Source organism: Peromyscus leucopus, chromosome 22 (genome assembly GCF_004664715.2).
Source record: "Peromyscus leucopus breed LL Stock chromosome 22, UCI_PerLeu_2.1, whole genome shotgun sequence".
Lineage (NCBI taxonomy): Eukaryota > Metazoa > Chordata > Mammalia > Rodentia > Cricetidae > Peromyscus > Peromyscus leucopus.
Genome location: NC_051081.1, coordinates 19,987,476 through 20,010,667, shown reverse-complemented (window position 1 = coordinate 20,010,667; position 23,192 = coordinate 19,987,476). Strand labels below are relative to the sequence as shown.

General features: G+C 45.7%; 1 protein-coding gene across 1 annotated transcript in view; it reads left to right on the top strand.

Moving 5' to 3' along the window:
• Positions 1–22,689, top strand: part of Camkmt (calmodulin-lysine N-methyltransferase) — a 373,033-nt gene extending 350,344 nt beyond the window's left edge. The window contains exons 9-11 of the mRNA XM_028892673.2: positions 2,639–2,702; positions 16,286–16,417; positions 22,095–22,689. Coding sequence (XP_028748506.1) covers positions 2,639–2,702; positions 16,286–16,417; positions 22,095–22,172 — 274 coding nt within the window. The 3' untranslated portion in view covers positions 22,173–22,689. The remainder of the gene's footprint in view (positions 1–2,638; positions 2,703–16,285; positions 16,418–22,094) is intronic.
• The last annotated feature ends 503 nt before the right edge of the window (positions 22,690–23,192 follow it).

The following is a 23,192-nucleotide window of genomic DNA, read 5'->3' as shown; positions in this document are numbered from 1 at the left end:
TTTCTAAGAGCTGCTGAGGCTCTTAGAAAACGCTAAAATAAACCGAGAAGAGTCCCTTGCTTAGCTTCTACGGATCCAACCAGCCAGAGGTCTCTTGTAGGCTCACATGACCACCACAGTCAATATATCAACAATATCAAACTGCAAATACTATCTAACATCCCTAAAGAATGAGATGGAGTGTCCTGAAAAACACGATTTGTGTGTTCCTCATCAATCTTTAATGATTTTGAATCACTGCTTAACTTGACTGAGTGGGACATCTTTGTAGCATTTAAATTAAACGTATTCTTTGCTCTAAATTTAAGGATGCAACTTCGTGAAAGATAATGCTTTTCCTAGGTTATCCTGGTTGCTAGGTGGAAATGAGGTTTATGCATAGTCAGTAGCTCGTCAGAAGAGGATCTTGTTTCCATTGCTCAAAGTACCTTTTTAGAAGGGGAGATAGGCTTAGTGCCTGCCTAGCAGGTGTGAGGCCCTGGGTCCAGCCCTCAGTGTTGACTACTTCAGAATCAAGCCGTCAGTCTCCCTTCCTCCTTCCTCTCCTCTTGGACCCCCTCCTTCCTTCAGACAGGGTAGCCCAGACTGGTCTCACGATAGTCCTTTGACCTCAGCCTCCCAAGGGCTAAGATGACAGGAATGGACCACCCTGCCCAACTCACGCTCCCCCTTCTCAAAATTCGACTCATCAAATTGGAGAGCACCCGTGTGGGCAAACATCTTACCTAAATATCGGCCCAGCCCAACAACACTGGGCAAGGCCTGTGAGCGAGCTCTTTAGGGTCACTGAGATGCACGTTGGATGTAAACATCCTCCATTTCAAGGACCAAAATGAGCTGCCCCAGGCAGTAAAGAAACAGAATACCGTGTACGCATGCTCCGAGCCATGAAGCAGAAATGGAAGCAGAAATGAAAGTTCCTTAGGAGTGGAGCTTAGCCCCAATGCCTATCATCCCTTGTAGGTTGTAAGTATACAATTATGAATTAACATGTTAATTTGATGTCCACCACAACCCCACAGGTGGGTTTTTATTGACAAGAAAACTGAGGTCTTCTGTGAAGTGAGTTACCCAAGGTCACATAGAAAGGACAAAACCTTCATGAGCCCTGTTATCTGAGGGAGGACAGCAGCCCTCCTACCAACAGGCAGTACCCATTGGTACCCAAAAGGCATCCCAGGCATGCCAGAACTGTTCAGAGATCCTAATATGGAGTTCAGAAAGAAGTGCCCTCCCCCCACCAATCCGGAGTGGTGACACGGTCCAGAGGCTTCGTCTTGGCAGAGTGCTTTAGCTGTGTGACGAGGATCACGCAGTGTGTGACAGGGAACTCTGTTCTTGTGTCTCTCACACTGGGTGCTCCACACCTCCATACCAGAGCCCCAAGGGAAACCTTCTCATAAGCACTCAGGTGTGTCAGTGCAGTCTATGTTGTTAAAGGGAATACACAGACCGAACAATTTGTAAAGAACAGAAATATATGGCTCACGGCTTTAGACTCTAGGAAATCCAAGGTCAAAGTGCTGGCAGGTGGGGCTGGAGAGATGGCTCAGCGGTTAAGATCACTGGCTGTTTTCCAGAGGTCCTGAGTTCAATTCCCAGCAACCACATGGTGACTCACAACCATCTGAAATGAGATCTAGCGCCCTCTTCAGAATGAATTTAAAAAAAAAAAAGTGCTGGCAGGTTTGGGGTCGGAGGAGAGCCTAATTTTGTTGAGTCTTCTAGCAGGGAGGGACCCTGTATCTTCTACGGCAGAAGAACAAAGCCGTGCCCACCCCGTCACATCCTAGGTCAGGTCTGCAGCCCGGGCATGTAGAGGGTTGCCTTCGAACATAGAACTGTGTAAGTCAACTTGCCACCAACTGCTAGGTGACCCAAACTTGAGTCTTGGATGCCTCTGTTCAGATGAAGAAGCCGTGTGACAAACTTGTCAGAGAAGGTATGGTGTGCAAATAGGGTCAACATAACCCAACCCTAGAGATGACAAGACGAAACCCCACACAGAAATACTGGCAAGATCCAAGGAGCAAAAGAGAAATCCCAGCGAATCGGAAAGGACCAATGTGGAGGTCGAGGGAAGAAAACCTCCAGTTACTACGTCCTCTCACATCGCCTGAGCTTCACTTTGGAGGTTGTTGGCTACTGGGTCGTTACTTGGGTCTTACCTTCGAACTGTTGGAAATCACAAAGGTCCACCCTGCTTCACCCCCAACATTGCCACGGTGGTTTGGGTACACGGGACTGGTGGTCTGCTTTCAGAGTGCAGCCTCACGGTGGTCCTGGTGGGTAGAGGGTCCAGGTCTACTGGAAACGGGGCTTTAACAAGGGAAAGTATACCAAGTGTTCCGTCTCTACCAGACGACACTCATGAAAAGAACATCTTGGGGCCTGTCCCTTGACATTCACACAGCAGAGTCAGGTATGAACCCTGACGTTGACAGCCTGACATTCATTGGATGACTCTGTTCCCAGTATCTTCTTTTAAAATTTCCCCCAGCAAGACCCTTGAATGGAAAGGAGCAATCATTCTTTAGTGTTGTATAAAATGTGTAATTAGCCTTGTGCTTATCACTGTTGGTATCATTAAGCTTGGAGGCCCAGTTTAATCTGGATTCTGCTCTCTTCTCAATGTCAGCCTGTTTCTGGACCAGTACAGAGTCAGCCTTGTTGATGCAATAAAGAGATTACTCCAGCCCACAGTAAGTATGTTTCTATTTTCTCCTGCATACTGGCTACAGAATAATTAGTCTGTGCACAAAGATGGGGAGAGTAATGGAATGGCAGGATTAATGTCATGTAATACTTTAATACTTATTATGTCCAACTTCAATTGGGTCTTCTGATCTACCAGATTCCTTCCTAATCATAACTAGGAAACTTCTTACCCTTGGCCTTCTGATAAGGGACACTGTGGGTAGTAAAATTAAATGAAACTGCTTCAAAGATAGTGTGAGATGATTTTTATCAAAGAATTTCTGGAGTCTTTCCCTTTGATAACAATATCTTCATATTAAAGTAGAATTATGATATTGAAATTTTTCTGTTGACTTCTGTCATTTAAAATCCCTTCAGTGGTAACCTTTGCCGTGGGGTATTTATTTGTAGCATGAGAATACTTTTTTCTTTTTATTTCTGTTTATATCAAAGAAAAAAGGACTTCCAGATGAATCTGTGTATTAAAAGTTCTTTGCTTTAAAAGGAAGCCATTATTTACATATTATAAATATTAGGTCACAATGAAGCCAAGCATGGCATAAAATATTGTGCACATTTTTACATTTATATATCCATTTATGCCTGTGAGTAAATTACAGAGTTTGTATCCACTCTTATTTGGGTTGAACTGTTATACTAGGCTAGGAGGTCCTGGAGACTAAACAGAGAGTTAATATACATCTATTTAAAGTCAGAAAACGAGTTTAAAGCTCATGCATTAAAAAAAAAAATCTTGTAAGTATGTAAGACTCTTTACTGTGCCACAGGAATTTAAAATAGGCTAATGGTCTTAGTGTAATCGAAGATAAGAACTCACAGTTATCTGATATGACTGCTGTGTGTGTGTGTGTGTGTGTGTGTGTGTGTGTGTGTGTGTGTATTTTCTAAAGTTTTGTTTCTGAAGTCTTTTGTGAAAGACTCTAGCCTTGTGACCTCAGTGAGACTTATAGACTAATACCTTTCAATCTTCCTTTTATATCTTTCTCACTCTGAAGGCTCCCAGAGCAATTTGATAATCATCCATTGCCTTACACTATTGCTTTTTATTTTGTTATCTCTCTGTAGTTCAGAAACTTTAAATAGGCCTCTCGGAGGAGTAGCCGCAGCTTTGGAAGTGGCAATCAATTCAATTAAATTGGCCTTCTCGATTCCGCTTGTGAAGTGGAGAGCAGGGTCTCGAGGCAAGGAAGGGGCATGTGCCAAGCCGCTGCTGGCCGCTGCCACAGGGAGGAGGCCGCCCAAGTTGAGGGCAGCCGGAGGAATGCCGGGCCTCTTCTGGGCCTCTTCATCTCCCCTGTTAGCCTTGGAGGATGCTTGCAAGCATTTGCAAGACCGGGATCCTCAGGGAGGGCACTGAGATGCTCGGCTGCAAAGACGCTCTGAAAATGTCTCATACATCAACACAATGCTTCCAAGGACTCCCGGCTCTCACACTGCACACACAGCACTTCACTCATCACCAACACCCCTTCGAAGCCTATTGGTGGCAAATACTCCATTTTGCAGCAGATTTGCATGATTTACAATAGGAAACGGCCCAAGCTATGAATAGACCTAAATGCAGATTGGACTGGAATCTCTCGAGGCTCTCTGTACCGGCTGTTAAACCCTGAACCATGCACTTCCCTCTCTGTAGTGTGGTTCTACACAGCAGCCCCCTCTGAGCCAGGACAGCAACCCACTGCCTGACAGCCAGTTCTTAACCTTCTGGCAGGGACGGATAGGGCCAAGCCCTGGACCAGGTGACACTCCACATGTTACGTGCTGAGGCTGAGGCCAAACCCGGCCTGCAGCATTAAAATCAGGAGTAGGACACCTGACTTAGGCTCCTCACAGGATTGCTGGCACTCAAGGCCACGGACTGTTCCAGTTTAAAGTTCAGGGGGGCCACTATCAGAGAAGAAGTCTGAATAAGGAATAGCATATGGACATATTGAAGCTGCCACTCAGAATCTCGGGTCTGTGGGGGCTGGGGACTTGCACCCAGAATGCTGGAAGGCATTTTAAAAAAATTGGATAATTTTTACTTACTAGCCACCCGGATTGATAATCCTCACCAAGGCAGCTAGGGGATGTGGTGGCACATGCCTATAATTCCATTATTCAGGGGGCTGAGGGATTGTGGTATTGTATTCCCCTAAATACTGTACATGCTAATAAACTTATCTGGGGTCAGAGACAGAGCAGCCACAATATTAAACATAAAGGATAGGCAGTGGTAGCACACGCCTTTAATCCTAGCATTCCAGAGGCAGAAATCCATGTGTTCAAGGATACAGACAGGCATGGTGACTCATCACGCCTTTAATCCCATAAAGCAAGGCTTTAATCCCAGGGAGTGGTGGTAGAAAGCAGAAAGGTATATAAGGCGTGAGGACCAGAAACTAGAAGCATTTGGCTGGTTAAGCTTTTAGCTGGTTAAGCTTCAGGCTTTTGAGCAGCAATTTAGCTGAGACCCATTCTGGATGAGGACTCAGAAGCATCCAGTCTGAGGAAACAAGACCAGCTGAGAAGTTGGCCAAGTGAGGTTAGCTGTGGCTTGTTCTGGTTCTCTGATCTTCCAGTATTCACCCCAATACCTGGCTCAGGTTTATTTTATTAATAAGACTCTTTAAGATTCATGCTACAAGGGATTATGAGTTTGAGGGCAGCCTGGACTCTATGGCAAGTTCAAGGCCTGCCTAGACCACATGACAAGACAGTAAGTCTCTGTAACGGCAGCCAGCTGTTGCCCTAGCAGCCTGTTGAGGTTAATCCAGGAGACAGCGGTCCTAGGAAGAGACGGCAGGCTGGCTGACGGTGTGCCCAGCTGCAGGTCCAGCTCAGCAGTACCAGGCCCTGAGGCCTCCTGCCACGGCCCCTTTTGTCCCCAGTGAGGGGAAAATGCAAGCTCACCCACACTCAGCTCCGGGACCCGAAGTCCCACTTACCAGGGTTGGCATAGTTAGGCTCTGGGAATGGAAAGTGTAGGCTCACATCTGGCCTCTATGGCTGGTGGTTTCGTCCTCTAGAAACCTCTGTTTCTCCCCAGTCTCTTCCTGAAGAAGGAGAGGAGCCAGTTCTTCTGGGCGGGGCATGTGAGTGCTCCTCTCCTTGTGGACAGGGACGACCTGGGGACTTTCAGACCACAGCAGGGACAAGGTCAGAGGAGGCGCTTTCTGAGCTCATTGAGAAAGGCTGGCCGGAAGGAAAGGCTCTTTTCCTGATGCAGACTTCGGGGATGTCTGCACCTAACCATCCGCACCTGCTGCTTTCCTCGGTGGCCCCCAGTACAGCAGACACCGACTAGTCCCAGGGGAGCGCCTCCTGAGTGAAGAGGACACTTTTTATACATACAGCCCCCCTAGGTAGGAAGAGAGCCAAGGCTAACTCAGTGGGAGTTAAATCAATTGCAACATGAGTGTTTGGGTGTCAGGCCCACGAAAGGAGCAAACTCTGTCCTTTTGAGGTGTGTCTTTACTTGATTTCTAATTCGACCAAATCAGCATCTGGGGGTCAGAGGGTCTAAAAACAAGTAAGACGGACAAAGAGGGCGTCTTTCCCTGCTGCTCTGTTTTTATGCTCAAAGAGTCATAGATGAGGGGAAATAGAGTCTGGCCTCTCGGGTGGACCCCTGGCTTGTCCCAACAGCAATGTCAGATCCTAAGGCTGACCTCAAGTCCTCAGCCAAAGAGCCCCAAAACCTGGAGAGTCACCACACCAAGCCCGGGCTCCTATCAAGGAATTAAAAAAAAAAAAATGCCACCAGCCTGAAACGGACATTTTCTTCAACTCTAGGAAAACTACGTACACAGTTGGCTTCTGTCAGAGTACTTTTAGAAACTCTCTAGAAAAGAGAGATATTTTTTAAAAAAAATCCCTGTCTTAACCCCCCCCCCCCCCAAGAAACCCTGAAATCAGTAAATTTTACTCATCCCAAGAAGCAACATCTCCACTTCTCTGCCCTGCTGATAAGTGGTTTCTCGTCTCGCGTGCAGTCTGTTAAGAATTGAGAATTGAGCGGGCGGATAGAGGTGCTTCTCATTGGAGACATTGTTTTGTTCACTTTATATAGTCGTGTGACAGATACAAGCCAATTCTTCAGATTACTAAGAATACAGAAGATCGAAGCTCATAGTTTTCAAATCTGAGTCTATTGGTAGAGAAGCTGACGGGAGATTGAGAACAGCCAATGACACAAACAGCAAATGACATCTGCTAATATTCCTCTTTTAGTGCGCCTTCTGTCCAAAAGTAGCTCTTCAAGAAGGGGCATGCCGGGGCTGACAGAAGGAAGTAGGTGGGATCAACACAGGCATTGACGAGGAGGCAGGCGCGGGACTGCCGTACTCCAGCACACGTGCGAGTCGCTCCAGGCGTGGTTACACAAACTCAAGCAATCGCACCATGCCATCGTCCGCCGTGCGAGGCATTAAACAGTCACAGTGGAGTAGAGAGGGCCGGGCGCTAGGCACAGAGGCCTCAATTGCGTTTGGTCCTGGGTCAATGCCTCTCTTCGGATAACTCTCTTCATAGGCACCATACTGTGACGGAAGGACATGGTAGTAATAAGAACGCGCGCAGTCTGCCACTAAGGTGCACCACCACATGTGCTAACACCAGGGTGGCAGCTTGACAATAGGTTAATAGCTCTAATTATAATAGAAATAATAAGATAACTCATTTCTAGTCCTTTACTGTTCGCTCGTGCTATTTTTATGAGGAGACACTTAAAACCCTGTGAAATCAACGTCGTCCGTGCTCACCCATGTGACTCATATCCTGAGCCCTGCCTAGTCGTTCAGTGTGATGTCTCGACGCATGAGTTTGAATTAACTCACAGTCCTGATGGCATGTAAGCATGCAATTTTTTGTAGTTGAGTGCCCCTCGAGACTTCTTGTGTTCAGTGTTCGTGTGAGTGTAATACCACCTGATAGGGTGATTCATATTGCGCAAAACTGCTGTTTTTGTTTGTGACTCTTTTGCTTTAGTGTGTGTCCATTTCACACGGGAATTGTGGTGAGTGACTGGAGCCATGGTATGATCTGAGGACTACCTCTGAGAGCGTTTCATCACCCTTTAGTGCCTTGCTGGCAGAGTCCAAGGCCTCCAGCAGCCTCACTCTCGCTGGCAAACGCCTCTAGCCATCCCTTGCTAGACACCCTGAGGCGGAGATTAAAATGTTTACGCAGAAATGGAATAACAATAATTGATGAGTCTCCTAGTAAAGTCTCTTCGAACGCGTATTTAAAGGCGCTAAAGAAGGAAACGAGCCCAAGCCCTGGGAAGAGTTTCTGTAGTATATTCATAGGGGGCTCTTGGAGTGCTGTTAAGCATATACCAAGGATCATATCTGCTACAAGCCTGAAGGAACTCATGAGTACATATTTCGCAGAGTACTCTCTGATGGCTCGTTCATCTCTGAGGTAAGAGCGAAACCAAGAGAGATAATAGAGGCTCGACGACTCAGCTTTCTCCGGGGACCACCCCAGCTCTGATATGAATCTCGAAGATTGTTGTAGGTGCCGTTGCGCATAGATTTAGTGGGGGGAGATGGCAAAACAGCTAGTGCCTGCACACAACACGACCCAAGGTGTCCGTGCAAATCAGCCTGGTGTGGTTCTTAAACAGTTGTATGAAGCTTACTATAATGACATTTTCTCGTTCCTATCCAACATAGAATACAGGTATATCCAGGTGCCCGGCAACAAGTTGGTAAGCTTCAAGGCCTGCCTAGAACATATATCAAAACAAAACCCTAAGTATATTAGGAATATCATAATGATGGTGAGCTTTATTCTATTGTTCGAACCAAAATAGCTTGACTTGTATATCTTTCTGATCACATACGCAAAACACTGTAATAGTACACATCCTCTCGACTAATTACCATAATATTTACAACAAACAATACTATATACTGTAGAGCAGATCAGTTCAAACTCATTATCGGCATCCTGCACTCACACCTCTACTAAAAAAGTCTGCAGACATGAATATCTCTCTACCTACGTTTATCGCGCATATGTGCTTGTCGCAACTAATGGGCATCTACCCATTCAAAAGCCATCCCGAGACATTCTAAAAAAAGGCCTCAGTCACTGCATGCCAAAATCGATCAATGGGCGCGAGGTTTGGAACAGTGGTTTGTATTCAAAATCAGATACTTGCTAAAGTAAACCGTGGCCTGCCTGGCACTTCTCAATGCGGCAGGCACACAAAATGAGCGTCCGGAGCGTAGAGAGAAAAAATGAAATTCTAGAGAGAGGAGATGATGGAACGCTTAGAGTAAAGGCATGACGATAACAGAGCAGAGTCACACAGGAGCCACTGGCAATTATAACACAGCGTGGCCAGGAAGAGAGTGCCAGGAGAAAGCACAGGCTGGATGGAGGCCTTGGGAAGGTCTCTCAGAGATATGAGCTTTTGCTCTATGCCCATTCGACAAGAAGAGAAGTATCGTCGAAAGGAGATGACTCTAGAGTACCTAAGGAGGGAGAAACCGTAGAAGTTTTCATGAAAAGTTGCTATGGAGGGAAAATGGTACTTGGGAAACAAACACAAAGGATAAAAGATATAAGAGGAACGCGCGACGCTGCTCCAGGTAGTGAACTAGCAAATGTGCATTCACTCGATGGTGTAGTTCTTTGTCTTGGTCAAGCAACTTGGGTAGTCCATACGAGGTATGACGAAGAAGGCAAAATTGGGAATCGAGAAAACTTAGATGTATGATAATATGCTTGGGAATTTTTAACTTAAACACTGTAATATGTTGTGTGACTGAAGCGCCATAACAGGGGGATGGTTGTAGTGACATGTGATTAATTTTTGTATGGCTGTGAAGGGTGCCTCTGTGTCTTCTTCTCTAAGTTGTTTATAAAAAACATGGCGTGGCCAACTCAGAATACTGCCAAGATGTAGGTAGGGCCTGGATACTGGCAGTCACAAGTGTGTTGTGAGAAAAAAGAGCGCAAGAGAGCTCTTCAGAAGGGCAGCGATCGCGAGAAATTCCGCAAGGAAGAGAAACGTTCTAAAACTATAGGAAAGCATGGAAAATGAGATTAGCATCTAAAGACTAAATGAACAACAAACAGAAAAGAGAGTTATGGCATGGATTGTTTCATTTCTTCATGTCTCTTGGACTGTTGAGAAATGGAGCTGGAAAGAGGATGGAGTAAGAAACAATATAAAGAACCTACCAAGGAAGCAAGCTGGGATCAAGAGTGGACGTGCTCGAGCGCGAGCACTGGAACCGCCCGTCGGGACCACTAGAAGAGCGCAGCGCGAGGGTCGGAATGACGAGCTTGGAGATGGAGGTGGAAACAGTGAACACCGCCAGAACAAAAAGGTATCAACGGTGTCTGACCTGGGTGCTCAGTGGTGGACTAGAGAAGATACACAGAGATGGATGACGGAAATTAGGTAGAAGAGTGTTGGGAGAGAGGTTCGTGTATAAGCAGCGGAGGGAAGAGAGATTTAGTGCAAGTTTAATGGCAAGGGGCTCGACATGGAAGAATGAGCATAGGCAGTAGCATCAGCTGTAACTTAGGATGAGTCTCTGATAGATAGCCAGCTAGTGACGCTAGATTGAGTGAGGTTGTGCTATATTAAGATTGACACTCTTTGTAGGTAGGGTTCGTGGGCTGAGTTGGGTCATATTGTGTGTATACTAGTTTGCTCTGCATCGCTCAGAGTAAGTGCAGGACTATGTGGGTTTTGTCGCGCTGAAGGCCTGACTTTAGGAAGTGTAGAGTAGACTTTTGTCAAAACTCGTATAGTAGGAGCATCGACCTTCAGACTTCTTAAAAAGAGCAGGAAGGCGTAAGTCATGCGTATGTTCAGATCTTCATAGTAGTGCTAGAAGCTAAGTCAGGGCGTAGGTTCGAAGAAAAAGCCATGGTTCCAGAGCGAGCAACAAAGGCAGGAGGGATATAAGGCAAGGGAGAAGCTAGGAATTGTGGAAGAGCACTTGCTGCTCTGCGCGTCCCATATAGCACCCCAAGTCTTCTATGGCCCACCGTTTCTCAATGGGCAATTCCAGGCCAGCACAAGCGTTCAAGATGTGTATCAAGAATTAGCAAAGAGTCAGGGGGCACGGGCTTTGAGGTTGAAAGTTCACCACGGTGCCTTACCAGGTGTGGGGTGGCAAGGCCCTCTCTAGGACAAGATGAACACAACCAGAGGAGATAACGCGAGGAGATTCGACAAGTATCATGGATGTTCTTGAGAAGCCAGCATCTGATGAAAGAAAAGCGGACAGCAAGAGGAAGAGATGATGTGAGGGAAGAAATGAGAGAAGAAAAAGAGAGTGCGACGAGGGAAAACAAGTGTGAGAAGAATAGAAGAAAGAAAAGACACCGAATAGGGCAGATCTGCTCAATGCGAGAACACAGGTTTTTTTTTGGTGTAACGTGTTTTGGGAAAAGCACACCACATTTTGGTTCCCTGCTCTGTGTGGTTGGGAACGTGTATTGATGATGGTGGGCTGTGATGTTTGTATTGTTCTCAGAGGTTTTGTTTCTAAGTTTGTGAGCTTCTCGGGTCTGTTTACGGTTTTTTTTTTCCCGTCTGCAGACAGAATTGGTTGATAAGAGATATTTAGGTTCTTAGACAGAATCACAATACGCAGAACTATCATTGATCTATCGAGTGTCCATGAGTTAGGGGTCCCATCTTCATATACGGAAAGATGGTGTGCTTGTCGATCACCTTTGACATCTATTATAGGGGAACTGCTCTCGCATACACTCTTATATCGTTAGGAGAACACAAAGAATATAGAATAGGTTCGCTATAAAATCATGATAGTTGAAGCATAAGGTGCAAATTCTCGAGAGTCACACACTCTCCAAGCACTCAGAGGTGTATTTTCTGAATTCGTCGATACGTATCATGTAATCCTTTTTTAAGACAGAAGCCCGGGGAGCCTCTGAAAAAGAGCTAGTGGCAGAGGACACGCCGCGCAAAAGGAGGACGGAGAAAAGAGAAGAGAAGAGTGGAGTCTCGTGTGAAAGGATTGAGCACACGGAGAAGAGTGGGTGAAGGGCATACTCATTTCATCTGAGAACTCACGAGATACTATGCTTAAACACCCAATAAGACGTGCTGGACTATCTTGGACATGTACTTCCAGAGGATCTCTGCTGCTAATTCACATATGCTGTTGCTGGAAGAGCGAGGGAGGCGAGGGCATTTCGAAGCGCTGGTACCGTTGTCTTTCCGTGAGAGATTAAAGGTGTGTAACGTCCTGAAGACCCCTTATTTTCCCACCGTGTGACCTTTTAATACCTGAAGCACTGGAGCAGGTGACCGAGCAGGAAAAAGAGCGCATGCTTAAATTTTTTTTTAAAGATCACATCACTCATGTAAACAGTTGGCTTATTGTGATGCTGAATGAGAAACTTCTCCTCTATAACCTAGATCGTTTTTTATGGTGATTACTAAGGTGAATTCCTCTGAATTATTTTGTGCTTCATCAGGCGCCATTTTTACAAATTCATTGAGTGTTTCATGGTGGTTATCTGAGTGTAATTAAAAACTGGTAGAAATAGAGACTACTGTGCAGCTGAATGCTCGCACTTGGAGGAGAGCGACTTGCAGGACCATTGAGGGTGGCAGATGAGCGCCATGAGAATATAGTAATTTTTTCCTAAGGAATGGACTAATTTGAAATCTAATACTTGTTTTTCTTGAGATCCATTTGTTTGTGTTTTCCTAGCTAGGAAGATTGTAAGCTGGTAACGCTCTCGTTGGCTTCCTTCAAAAAGCCATGCTTGTATAAGCCCTAGAACGTGAGAACTGGAAGGCAGGGTGCCTTGAAAACCACGCCATTATAGGCATCGGCGGCAGAGACGGCACTGCACTTAAACCACGATGGGCTGTGCGAGATTACTACTGTCTTTAGCAATGGGGCGGCTGGAGAGTGATTAGCTTGTAACCCTCCAAAATCTGTAATAGACGTTTTTTATGTCATAGATGGATCAATATTACACGCAGACCGATAGAACACACGTATCAAAGTTTCAAGTGATGGCTCCTTCTTCTTGTATCTTGTATCTTGTTTTTAGGTCTTCTTCCTCTGGTCTTTTGTGGGAGTGAGGGGTTGTGGATGACTAGCGAGTCCTGCTGTCATCTGGCAAGCTCGCTGCTCCTTAGTCGGCTAGAGCAGCATGGCTCTCCATCGTTATGTAGACAGCAGGCTCGTATCCGCTCTGAAAACATATAACTCCTTTCACAAGAAAGTGAAGCCAATCGAAAAATGTGGCTTTCTTCTATCCATGCCTCTGGCCTCCTGACGAAGCTGGCTGGTGTTGTTGGGGTATAATTGCGCGTAGGCACACCCACTGTGCGATCTTTGGTCTTTTCATCTCTACTCCCAGTCCACACATATTGACTCGAGGTCCCCTCCTATCCTTGCTCTTATGCGTTTCTATGTGAATGCGCATGAGGTAGTGAGGCGGTGCCATAGATTGCTGGATTGGAAGAGGCCCTCTTGCTGTGATCTATGGAGTGTGCAATCCCAAGAAGGAGTCAGCGCATTATGCAACTCCAGAATGGTAGGCTGTGAGATGCTCTGAGGCTATGATGATGAGGTAGCATTATGAGGATGTCGACTGGGGGGTGTGTGTGTGTGTGGGTGTTGTGTGATAGATGTGTGAGTTGTGGTGATCGACGGTTTCCGTACGCAGAGGAAGGGGTGCTGTACTCTGTGTGCTCACCTATTGTCTCGTGAGGGTAATATTGTGTCGCTAGGGAGTAGTAGGGGAAACTGAGACCCACTGAAACAGAGGAAAGGAAGAGGGGATTGCAGGAAAGAAACATAAGCGAGGAGGAGGAGAGCATACCAGGGACGGCCTATCATAGGATAGTGGTGCGCCAGGTGAGCCTTATCTCGTGAGACTTGTGGGAAGTATGCACTCTCATGAATAGAATAGCCCATAAATACATCATGCAACATCATATTGCACAGAGCAGATCACCTACCTGGTGAAGATAAGTTAGTTAGATGTAGTTTAGATGAAGTGACCATAGTGCATGATCTATCTCACTTGCCTTATTGTTATATTGATTGGCTCGCGCAGCATACTTGAGTCAGGTGCAACACTCTCAAACGCGCATCTCTCTGCATCTCGTCTCATATATCTAAAACTACTCGCATTTAGGACAGTCTATTGAAATGAACATCGCAGAAGTCTACTTACCTAGCGTAGCTGTGCTTGGGTTTCATGTTTCATTAGATACAAAACGAAAGACTGCATATGATCTAGCTCAGACCATGAGTAACTCCTCTGAGGACTAAGAAGGGCAAAAGACCGTGTAGTTATATTATATTCAAAAAATGCTAGTGACGCATTCACTCTCCTACTCGGAACTTAATTAGAGCTGCCCTAGTTTGAACCACTGCTCTGATGGAAATTATATTGGACAAAGCAGTGTAACTAGAAACTTAAAGTTAGACGACATGACCCATGGATCCAAAACTGTAATTAATGTGCCTGGTGTGCTGATATAATATGATGTCTGTGTCACCCCAGTGTGAAAACACCTAAATGGTGCCAGAGCAAGTGTACTGGTAAGTAAAATCTAACTTACACGAAGAGAGGCGGAGGGGGCGTAGAGACGCGACTTCTCTGTAAGAATAGGAGGCTCTCTAGAGTAAAATAAACGAGATTTTTTATTAACTAGACTGCCTTATAAAGTATTCAATCATGTAGTTGCATTCATAATTATGCATCTTCTTTCACATCCACTCGTGGGAAGCATGCAGCACGAGTGGGATGTGGTCCTAAAGTTGGGCAAGACACTCCCTGTGGCCTTGCCCATTGCCAATTTGAGCCTCACAGCTTGCTGGATGAACAAAAAAAGAAACGAAGACAATAGCTCGTCAGATGTAAGCTTGTCTTTGGGCCTCGCGTATAAGACTGTGACTAGTCACTTGCAGCAGGTCAGCTGAGTTGGGGGAGGAGGCTGCAGGTTCTTGTGTGCAGAATCAGGGGATCAGACGACACCAGCTTTAACATCCCTTCCAGCTCTTGGTTGGATGGTGTGGTTCTGGTCGTCCTAAGATGCCGCAGCTGTTTCATGGCGAGGATCGGTGTTTAAGTCTGGGATTCTTTCCACCCCATGGTTCCTACTGTTTTTCAAACCTTCCCCTGCTGGTTTACTCCTCTGCAAAGTGCAATGTCTAATCTACAAGGCAGTGGAGAACAGCGTCGAAGGGACTAAAGAGCATTTGCGAAGCAGCCAGCTCAGTGGTAGGGGGTCATTGGTGTCGCTGTGGCTAATAGGGAGACAGAGGAATAGAGAGAAAGGACACCCATGCTGAAGTCAGGATGATGAGCTTCTAATCAAATCTGGGTTGTGTCCTCTTGGCCAGTTATCCAACTTTCTGAGCATCCCTATAAAACGGGCCTGAGGATACTTTTACAGGTTGGAGACTAGAGATGATGTTTGTGTAGATGATGAGCCCATTGTCTGACACACTCCCGTACCAATAAATGTCTGGTAGGTATGAGTGAAAACTTTCTGTCATAATAAACCAGAATAAGTTAGGCATGGTAACTCATGCCTGCAACTGCAGACCTCAGAAAGTAGAGGCAGGAGGGACACAAATTCGGGGCTAGCCTGGGCTACATAACAAGACCCTGCCACAAGCAAACAACAACAAAAGGAACTGGAATATATCTCATAATTCCCTCAGAGCCTGGGGTGGCAATTCGATGACAGCTATAAGCATGGAATTAGCAGAAGCATATAGGTATCTGTTTTTGTTTAATGGGGAGAAAAATAAGATTGGGAAACCTGGTCATTCTGTATACATGTCAGGGGAAGAGGGAGTCCACACGCACCCAGTTATTAGTAAAGGGTCATTGTGGAATGTCTTGTCACACTGGCCTTCTGAAGTCCAGTGGACATTTTACTCAGGTCCTCCTCAGGGCCCCAGTTGTCTTCAGATTGTGTGGCTGTTTAGAAATGCCTGCCTACTACGTACGTGGTACCGCTTTCATTTGATTGCTGTTGCAGTGGACCTTTCGAGGGATTCATTGAAGATGGGAACCTAAATTTTGGAACCTTGGTCCAGACCAGGAAAGTCACAGAAAAGGCCAGGGACAGGGCTGAAACTTAAGACCGCTCCAGCATGTCTTGTGGCCACCACTCATCTATGGAGAGTAGCTCGGCACCTAACTTCAGGGTGTAATCAACCAACTGTAGAGACGTTGGTTACCATGTGCTCTGGAACTGTGTTGGGAGGTATGAAGGAGTCGTCACGGGCGATGGGAGCCACCCCAGACTCTAATATCCATGTCATACATTGTCTAGAATGGCAGCTCCCAACCACATTTTGTTTATTACATATGCATTATTTGGAAATAATACAATATAGCACGGCCATTTGAGTATGAGATATTCTTTTCTTGATCTGCCCTTGAATGATTCTCCCTGTGAGTGTCTTTCCTGCTTAAATGTCTCCAGAACAGTTAAGTTTCTGTACCTTAGAGGAGATGAATGCTTTGACTTCATGTCTGCTGTGTTTGGTTGCCTTCCAATTTTAAACTGTGTGAATTTTTTCTTTTTTTAATGTTCTAGGGGAAAGCAATGGTATTTGCCCCACGCCGAGGGAATACATTCAACCAGTTTTGCAATCTAGCTGAAAAAGCCGGGTTCTCTCTCCAAAGACATGAAAATTATGATGAACACATTTCAAACTTCCACTCCAAGGTTAGTTTTCTGCTTGTGCTAGATAACACTTTAATCCGCATTGCATTTTTGAAGAGATCATGGTCTTTTTGGCAGGTAACCTAAATATTTGATTAAAGTACTCTTTAGGTGAGTTGCTTCCACACAGCTATTTGTATCTGATTATTTTGTGTGGTAAAGCCATCTTTTATCTGTGCATGTCTAGGAGGATTTTACAGAAACCATGCCTGTTTACCCCTTTCTCTGAAACAAACTAATCTTTTTCATTCATAATGGACTAATTTGCAAGATGCAAGAGGAGGCGGCTTAGAATGAATGACAAAATGCATTTGTGTTCTAATGAAAACCTTGGGCTTTTAAGTAGGTTAAACGCTTAGCTGCGCTGAAATAAATAGAAGGTGAATGTCTAATTGTATCATGTTGGACTGTAAATCTTTATCTCTGCTTGCTTTATGGCTGGGTCAGTTGACAGTTTGAGACTGTTAAATCTCATACAGAATTTCACAGTTGTGAGGTTAGATGTCAGGATGAGGCGCTACAAGATTTAGGTCAAAAGCACTTATCTGAGAGTGATTTCTAAGCCTGCTTACATAAAGCAATGTTATCAGCCTTTTTATTATTTATGGGCATAGGGCAATATAGGACACCAAGAGGCGAGTATTTCATGGAAAAGTTTTTAGGATTCTCATGTGGGCTGGTGCCTGTCACAGGGACTAACCTAATGCAGATTTCTTGTGTAATTTTGTGGCTTGCAGACATCTCCCTTTGCTGAGCTCATTTGCCCATGGTGAGAGACCCTGACTTGGCATGCTTTCACAAGCCATGACTGCAGAAAAGGAAAAACCTGACCTTAATTTTCTCCCGAGACAATGTGAATAGCCTTCTTTATTGCTCAGACTGGTGATATAATGTTGAAATGGGTTGGCTCCTGAAAACTTATATGCAAAACGGGTCCGATCTTCCAAGCAAGAGAACGGCCCCTTATTCTCACTTCCCGGAAATGGGTTGCCTTCTCTGTGTCACTGGGGCTCCCTGTAGCCTATGTGTGGAGGTGGGAGTGGATGATGCTTGGAGAGCTGAAAGTTAATGGCATCCTCTCACTGGCAGAATCAGACCCATGGCTTACAATCAGAAAATAGGAACCCAGTGACAAGTTATTCACATCTTACCTGCTTCTCCAGAATGATGCCTCCTGCCCCTCCCTTACCCTGTCCCCAGAACAAAAGGAAGAGCTTGGGGGGGGGGTACCCGATGGGGAGAGTGTCTCTCCTGGCCTCCTGAGTGCCTTTCACCAAAGGAACGAGGTGGCCTTCTCTCCAGGGTCAGGTTGGAACTACAAGGATCAGCTGACGCCGCTCTGATGCCGTGACATCGACTTGCCCCCAAGAACCAGAGATGCTTTTAGTTCCTCAGTGACAGCCTAGGAGATCGAAGGTGTGGGTCTTTCCACCAGCAAGGATGTTTGGCACCGTCCCCTGAGACCCCTTGTCTCCTCTCTGAAACATCTGAAGTACGATGGGACAAGCAAGGCCCCTGAGTCCTTGGTACCTCTCCTTTGTCTAGAACCTGAGTGTCAGACTCTAGCGGAGGGCAGCCCCTCCTCTGGTTTCCAGGGCTGCGCCCTATCCTGCCAAGCTCAGCGCATTCAGAAAAAAAAAAAAACAAAAAAAAAAACCTCTCAACATGTTTCTAGCATCTCTATTGTGTACTGTGCCCAAGTAGTACTCGGTAGGGCACCACTGACTGACTAACTGGCCCACACATAAATACATCCCTTTAAATAATTAAGTGGCCTTAGGTTTCCTTACAAGTCAAATCCCTCCCCTTGCTGACAATGGGCTCACAAGTAGTCTTCCTTGTGGCTGTTGGGTGAACCTGCATGAATGTTTGCAGGAAGTAGAACCCAGGCGCCGTACTATGCAGTCCTGGGTCAAAGGTATAAATAAATAAATAAATAGGACTCCGTGTGTGTGTGTGTGTGTGTGTGTGTGTGTGTGTGTGTGTGTGTTTTTAATGAGAACTGTTTCAATTAGTTTGACATCCTGCTTCTAGCATAAGGATGCTCATTCCTTGTGTCCCTTTTTTCAGCAGATTCACACACCCCACACAGACACACACACACACACACACACACACACACACACACACACCAGCCGGCCAGGTGGAGTGAGTAGGGGACGCCCCTGTGCCTGCTCACCGAGACCATGAGTCTCAACCCAAGCCTTGAGGCCAAAGGCAGTGCCCTGTGCCTGCCACCTCCACGCAGCTCCAGGAAGCTGAGGGCCGGCTCGGTGCGGAAACCTCCTGCCCTGGCGGCTTTTGTTGGCCGCCCTGCTAATAGCCAGGGCTTAAAAGTTTTCCATCCTGAGCGGCAATCAGCTTTCTTCCCCCTGCATCTCTGGCCAAAGCCCACCGTCCCTGGGCCGCGCCTGCTCCCCATCGGAGGAGCCGCGTTTCCCTTCGGGCTGCGTGTTATCCTCTTAGCCCTACTGTGTTGGAATAGAGCGGTAAGCAGCTGGAGGACTGTAAGACGCCTGATAATGCCGCTCTTTTCCGCTGTCCCGTCTTAATCTTGTTACACAAATGGTTGTGAAGAGATTCATGAATTTTAATTTTGCCCTCTGCGTTAGTACCTCACGTCACTCATACACAGCTGCCTTCTATGCCGAGTTTTTCACCCCTCCCCTTACAACAGGGGAAAAAATTAGTTACAATCTTGGCAGTAGTGCGAGGTTAAAAAAAAAAAAATCTACAGATTTAGGCAACCACCCATGAAGCTGATTAACAGTCAGCGATCAGGAGGAACAGCTTTTGCCTCTTAAACTTTTCACCTCTCATTGTTAACTGTGAAATTTTATTTCCGTTAAAAAGCAAGCCTGTAATCAAAACGGTGCCATTCTGCACTTTCTGCCCGTGCTTTTGTTAAGCCGTGCCCACACGGTGCAGCCGGCGTGCTCAGGACCCAGGCGGCCACAACCGTGCCTTTCTGTTTGTCCGGGCAACAGGAAGGAAAAAAATAAATAAAATAAAATAAAATAATAAAACCCTTCTCTCTCCTCCTCAGCCTCGTCCTGGCCCCTCCAGGCTGAGACTCAAACATTACTACCCCATGGTGGGGTGCAACCCCCTAAGACACAAGATTGTAAGGAGAGCGAGTGGCTTAGCCAGGGAGAGAGAGCCTCGGTTCAGATCGAGCGAGCGCTGCCTTGAAAGGAGCCCATGAAGCCGCTGGAATACTCTTTCGAAATAGAATTTCACGAGCCATGAGTTTGGGGTTTTGTTTTTGGACTTTGGCAAAACCACTGGAGATTTTTATCCTCTACGTGTTTGTACTGTACTTAGCCCAGGAGGAAAAAGGGGGAGGGGGGGCGGGGAGCTTGGGCCGTGAAGTCGGTACATTGTGTGAAATGCACGGCCATATTGCGCTTCCGCTTATCTGTTCACAAGTGGCTGGTGCTTGTAATCTGTGTGGTGTGCTGTGGATAATTGTGGATACTGTAAAGGGTAAACAGTCTGAAGTCCGCTCCCTCTGCTGTACCTGCCGTAGTAAGGCTGAGTGTGTTACATCCAATTGTGAAGTAGTGCACAATGCTGCTAATAACAGCTCTATAATTTAGTGCGGTCCTCAAAGACCCTGTTTTAACCTATGAAATTGAAAAATTGTTTTATTCACAATTTGCTTTTTTGTTCCTTTTTTTTTTCAAGGTGCTTTCTTACTCCTTAAAATTATAATTATTAATTGAGCAAAGAAGTACAGCCTGGGTAAATGAAATTTTCTTCAGCCTTATAACATTTCCCCCAATCCAAGCCAGTATTTCCTAACAGCTTCGTGTGTGTTCAGGGACTCTCCTGTAACAGATTTACTTGGTTCAGAGATAGCTGGGTGGGTGTTACTGTTTGTGAGATGGGGAGTCCCACCCCCACCCCCAGCCCCCAGTTTTCAGAAAGGCTCAAAGGAAGGACCAGGCTGGCCCCCTGGCCCCTTCCAGCAGCCAGACCTCCGCTTTGGCCTCCAGAGGTCAGCACAGAATTCAAGTTAAGAGTGATTCCTAGACCATATTTACAGAAGAATTATTTATCCCATATATTACCTCAGGGACTTTATAAAGAGCTCATTTGAGGCTGTGTATATTAGTGCCTTGTCAGGGAGGAGGGCAGCTGACTCGCTCGGGGTACTCAACTTTCCCTTATCCCCAGTCCCTGAGGAAAGATTTAGCTATCATGGCCCCTCTCCTCTCGGTGAAATGTTTCCATGTGTGCGTTCTATTGCTAGGGCCATGCGTGGCTGAGGTATGTACAGTGAGAGGGCATGGGCATCGGAGTTGGTGAAGCCAGTTTCACGAATTGTGATGATGGTGGTGATGATCAGACCAGAGAGCGATGAACACTGTCGATACACTGGAGACAAACAGTTCTTCACGCTCCATTCTAAGTGGACAACTCGTCATGTGTGAGCCGGCATCTAAGAAAGCAAAAGGAAGTCACATCAGTGAGCACCCCACCACCTGTTCTTAGCTTAGAAAGGTCCCAGCGGAGAAGGTGGCTCTTGTCCTTAATAGTGAAGATGTGTCACCATTTTGGAGTAGGATTTAGAAGGGAGGTGCAAGTGAACGTATCCCTAACAGACAAACCCAGCAGAATGTAATAGGAGAGCCGTTCATGGGATGTTTTAAGGTAGGTAGTGGTGATTGATTTGAGGTAATAAAAGAATTGCTTTCCAGTATAGTGAAAAGAAAGATTTCTGATTCTTTATAAATTAAAAATAACAATTGGCTCAAAAATACCAACTCATACTCTATTGTGTTTAGAAGTAACAAACTAGCCAGGTTTGATCCCAGCGCTTGGGAGGCAGAGGCAGGCGGATCTCTGAATTCCAGGCCAGCCTGATCTACAGAGCAAGTTTCAGGACAGCCAGGGCTACACAGAGAAACCCTGCCCCCCCACACACACACACACACAAAGGAGGAGGAGGAAACAAACTGCTATTTGCTAGAACAAATATAAATGTGACTGTCAGATTTATTCTAGCCAAATGAGGGGATAAAGTGTACCCCCCACACTCATTTACCAGGAAGTTTGCTTTAGTACGGAGATTGGTTGGAAATTGTATCACAAAAGTTCCTCAGAAATTCATCTCAGCACCGTCAGGGGTTGGTGTTCTGTTAGAATATGTTCCTGGGAGTGACGGTAATATCCTGAATTACTCATTGCTGTTATCACCCCCACCCCACCCCCAAGGAGGACCTTGACAGCCTTTGAAATGTCCGAGGCCCCACAAACCTGTCCCAGTGCCCAGATGTTACCATGGTCTCCAGTCCATCCAACGTTCTTGCCTGCCTAGAGTGATGTAGCACTGACTAGTGTATCGAGAACCAGGCTGATGTAGACACCTGCCCAATGCTATTCTAGGAAAGATGAAGGTACCCCCACCTTTCCCTCAGGCATGGTGTAGTTTGGGTACCTATGAAAACATCACCCAATCCTTTCCTAAAACAAAATTAAACAAAACCTCAGATTCCTATTCTAATATCATCATCATGCCAGTACCACCACCAACTACGTTGAGTTGCTCTTACGTGATTGGTTTTTCACGAATTATATATTTAGGTTAAAATCATCATCATGTTAGAATTAACATTATCAATTTATAAAAATCCTTCACTTGACTCCTCTTACCTTGTATTTCTCTTATTTTCAGTTGAAAAAAGAAAACTCGGACATATATGAAGAAAATCTCCACTACCCCCTTCTGCTTATTTTAACCAAAACGGGATAGAAGACAGAGGAAAAAAATCAGATGTACGGGAAATTATTTTCCCAAGAAGAGAAATCTGCCATGGGTCCCCTGAGACTCAGGGCCCCACCTACTTTTCCACATTCCAAATCTTGGTTCTGGGACTCCACCCACCCTCACACACACACACACACACACACACACACACACACACACACACACACACACACACACACACACACACACACACCACTCCTGGGCGACCCCACCAGCTCGTTCACCTTTTCGTCTTCAGGCAGCTTATTGCTCTTCTGCACCAAACCTTTGTGTGTGTTCCGTGTGTCAGCAGCCTATCTGAGATCAGAACTGGACTTGTGAGCAGTCTAAATATTTTTCTCTCTAAAGCAGATTTTCTTTTGATGGTTCCCACCTTCCCTTCCTCCCCCACTTTTTAAATTGTCTTTGTTCTGTTTGGTAATGGTAGTCTAAATCTGTAAATACAGAAAACGTCACCCTTCTTTTCTGGTTAAGTAAATAAATAAATAAGCCCCATCTTTCAGATGTCCCAATTCATTGTTTCAGTGAAACAATCATCTCTTGCTGTCTCTCTCTCTCACTCTCATTATTTATTTCTTTTTGAACAGGATGTTTTTTTTCCCTATAGATGTATAAGAAATGACTACATCAGCCCAAAGCCTCATAAACTGACCGTTTGTCCTCTGGACACAATAGCGTGCCCAGCCCTCTGCTCCTCCTCTCCAATTATGTGTGATTAGTCTCAGTGTGCTGTGTCAAGGAGGGGAGTGTGTTCAGTGCTTATTATCTGTTTAGGTACAAGAAGAGCACATTTAGGCTCTGACTATGAATGAAAAGTGAGCCTTTATCCGGGCTTAAATCTTAACTGCTGCTGTTCTCCGAGTCTCTTTCAAAATAGGTCTCTTCCAGAGAAATTTTGAATAAGTGGTAGATAAACTAGATTGCAACCAGGGGGAGTTTAAAGAAAAAAAAAAAAGCAAAACTCAATCACACAATTATCTTATTTAAAATAAGTATATATTGTTA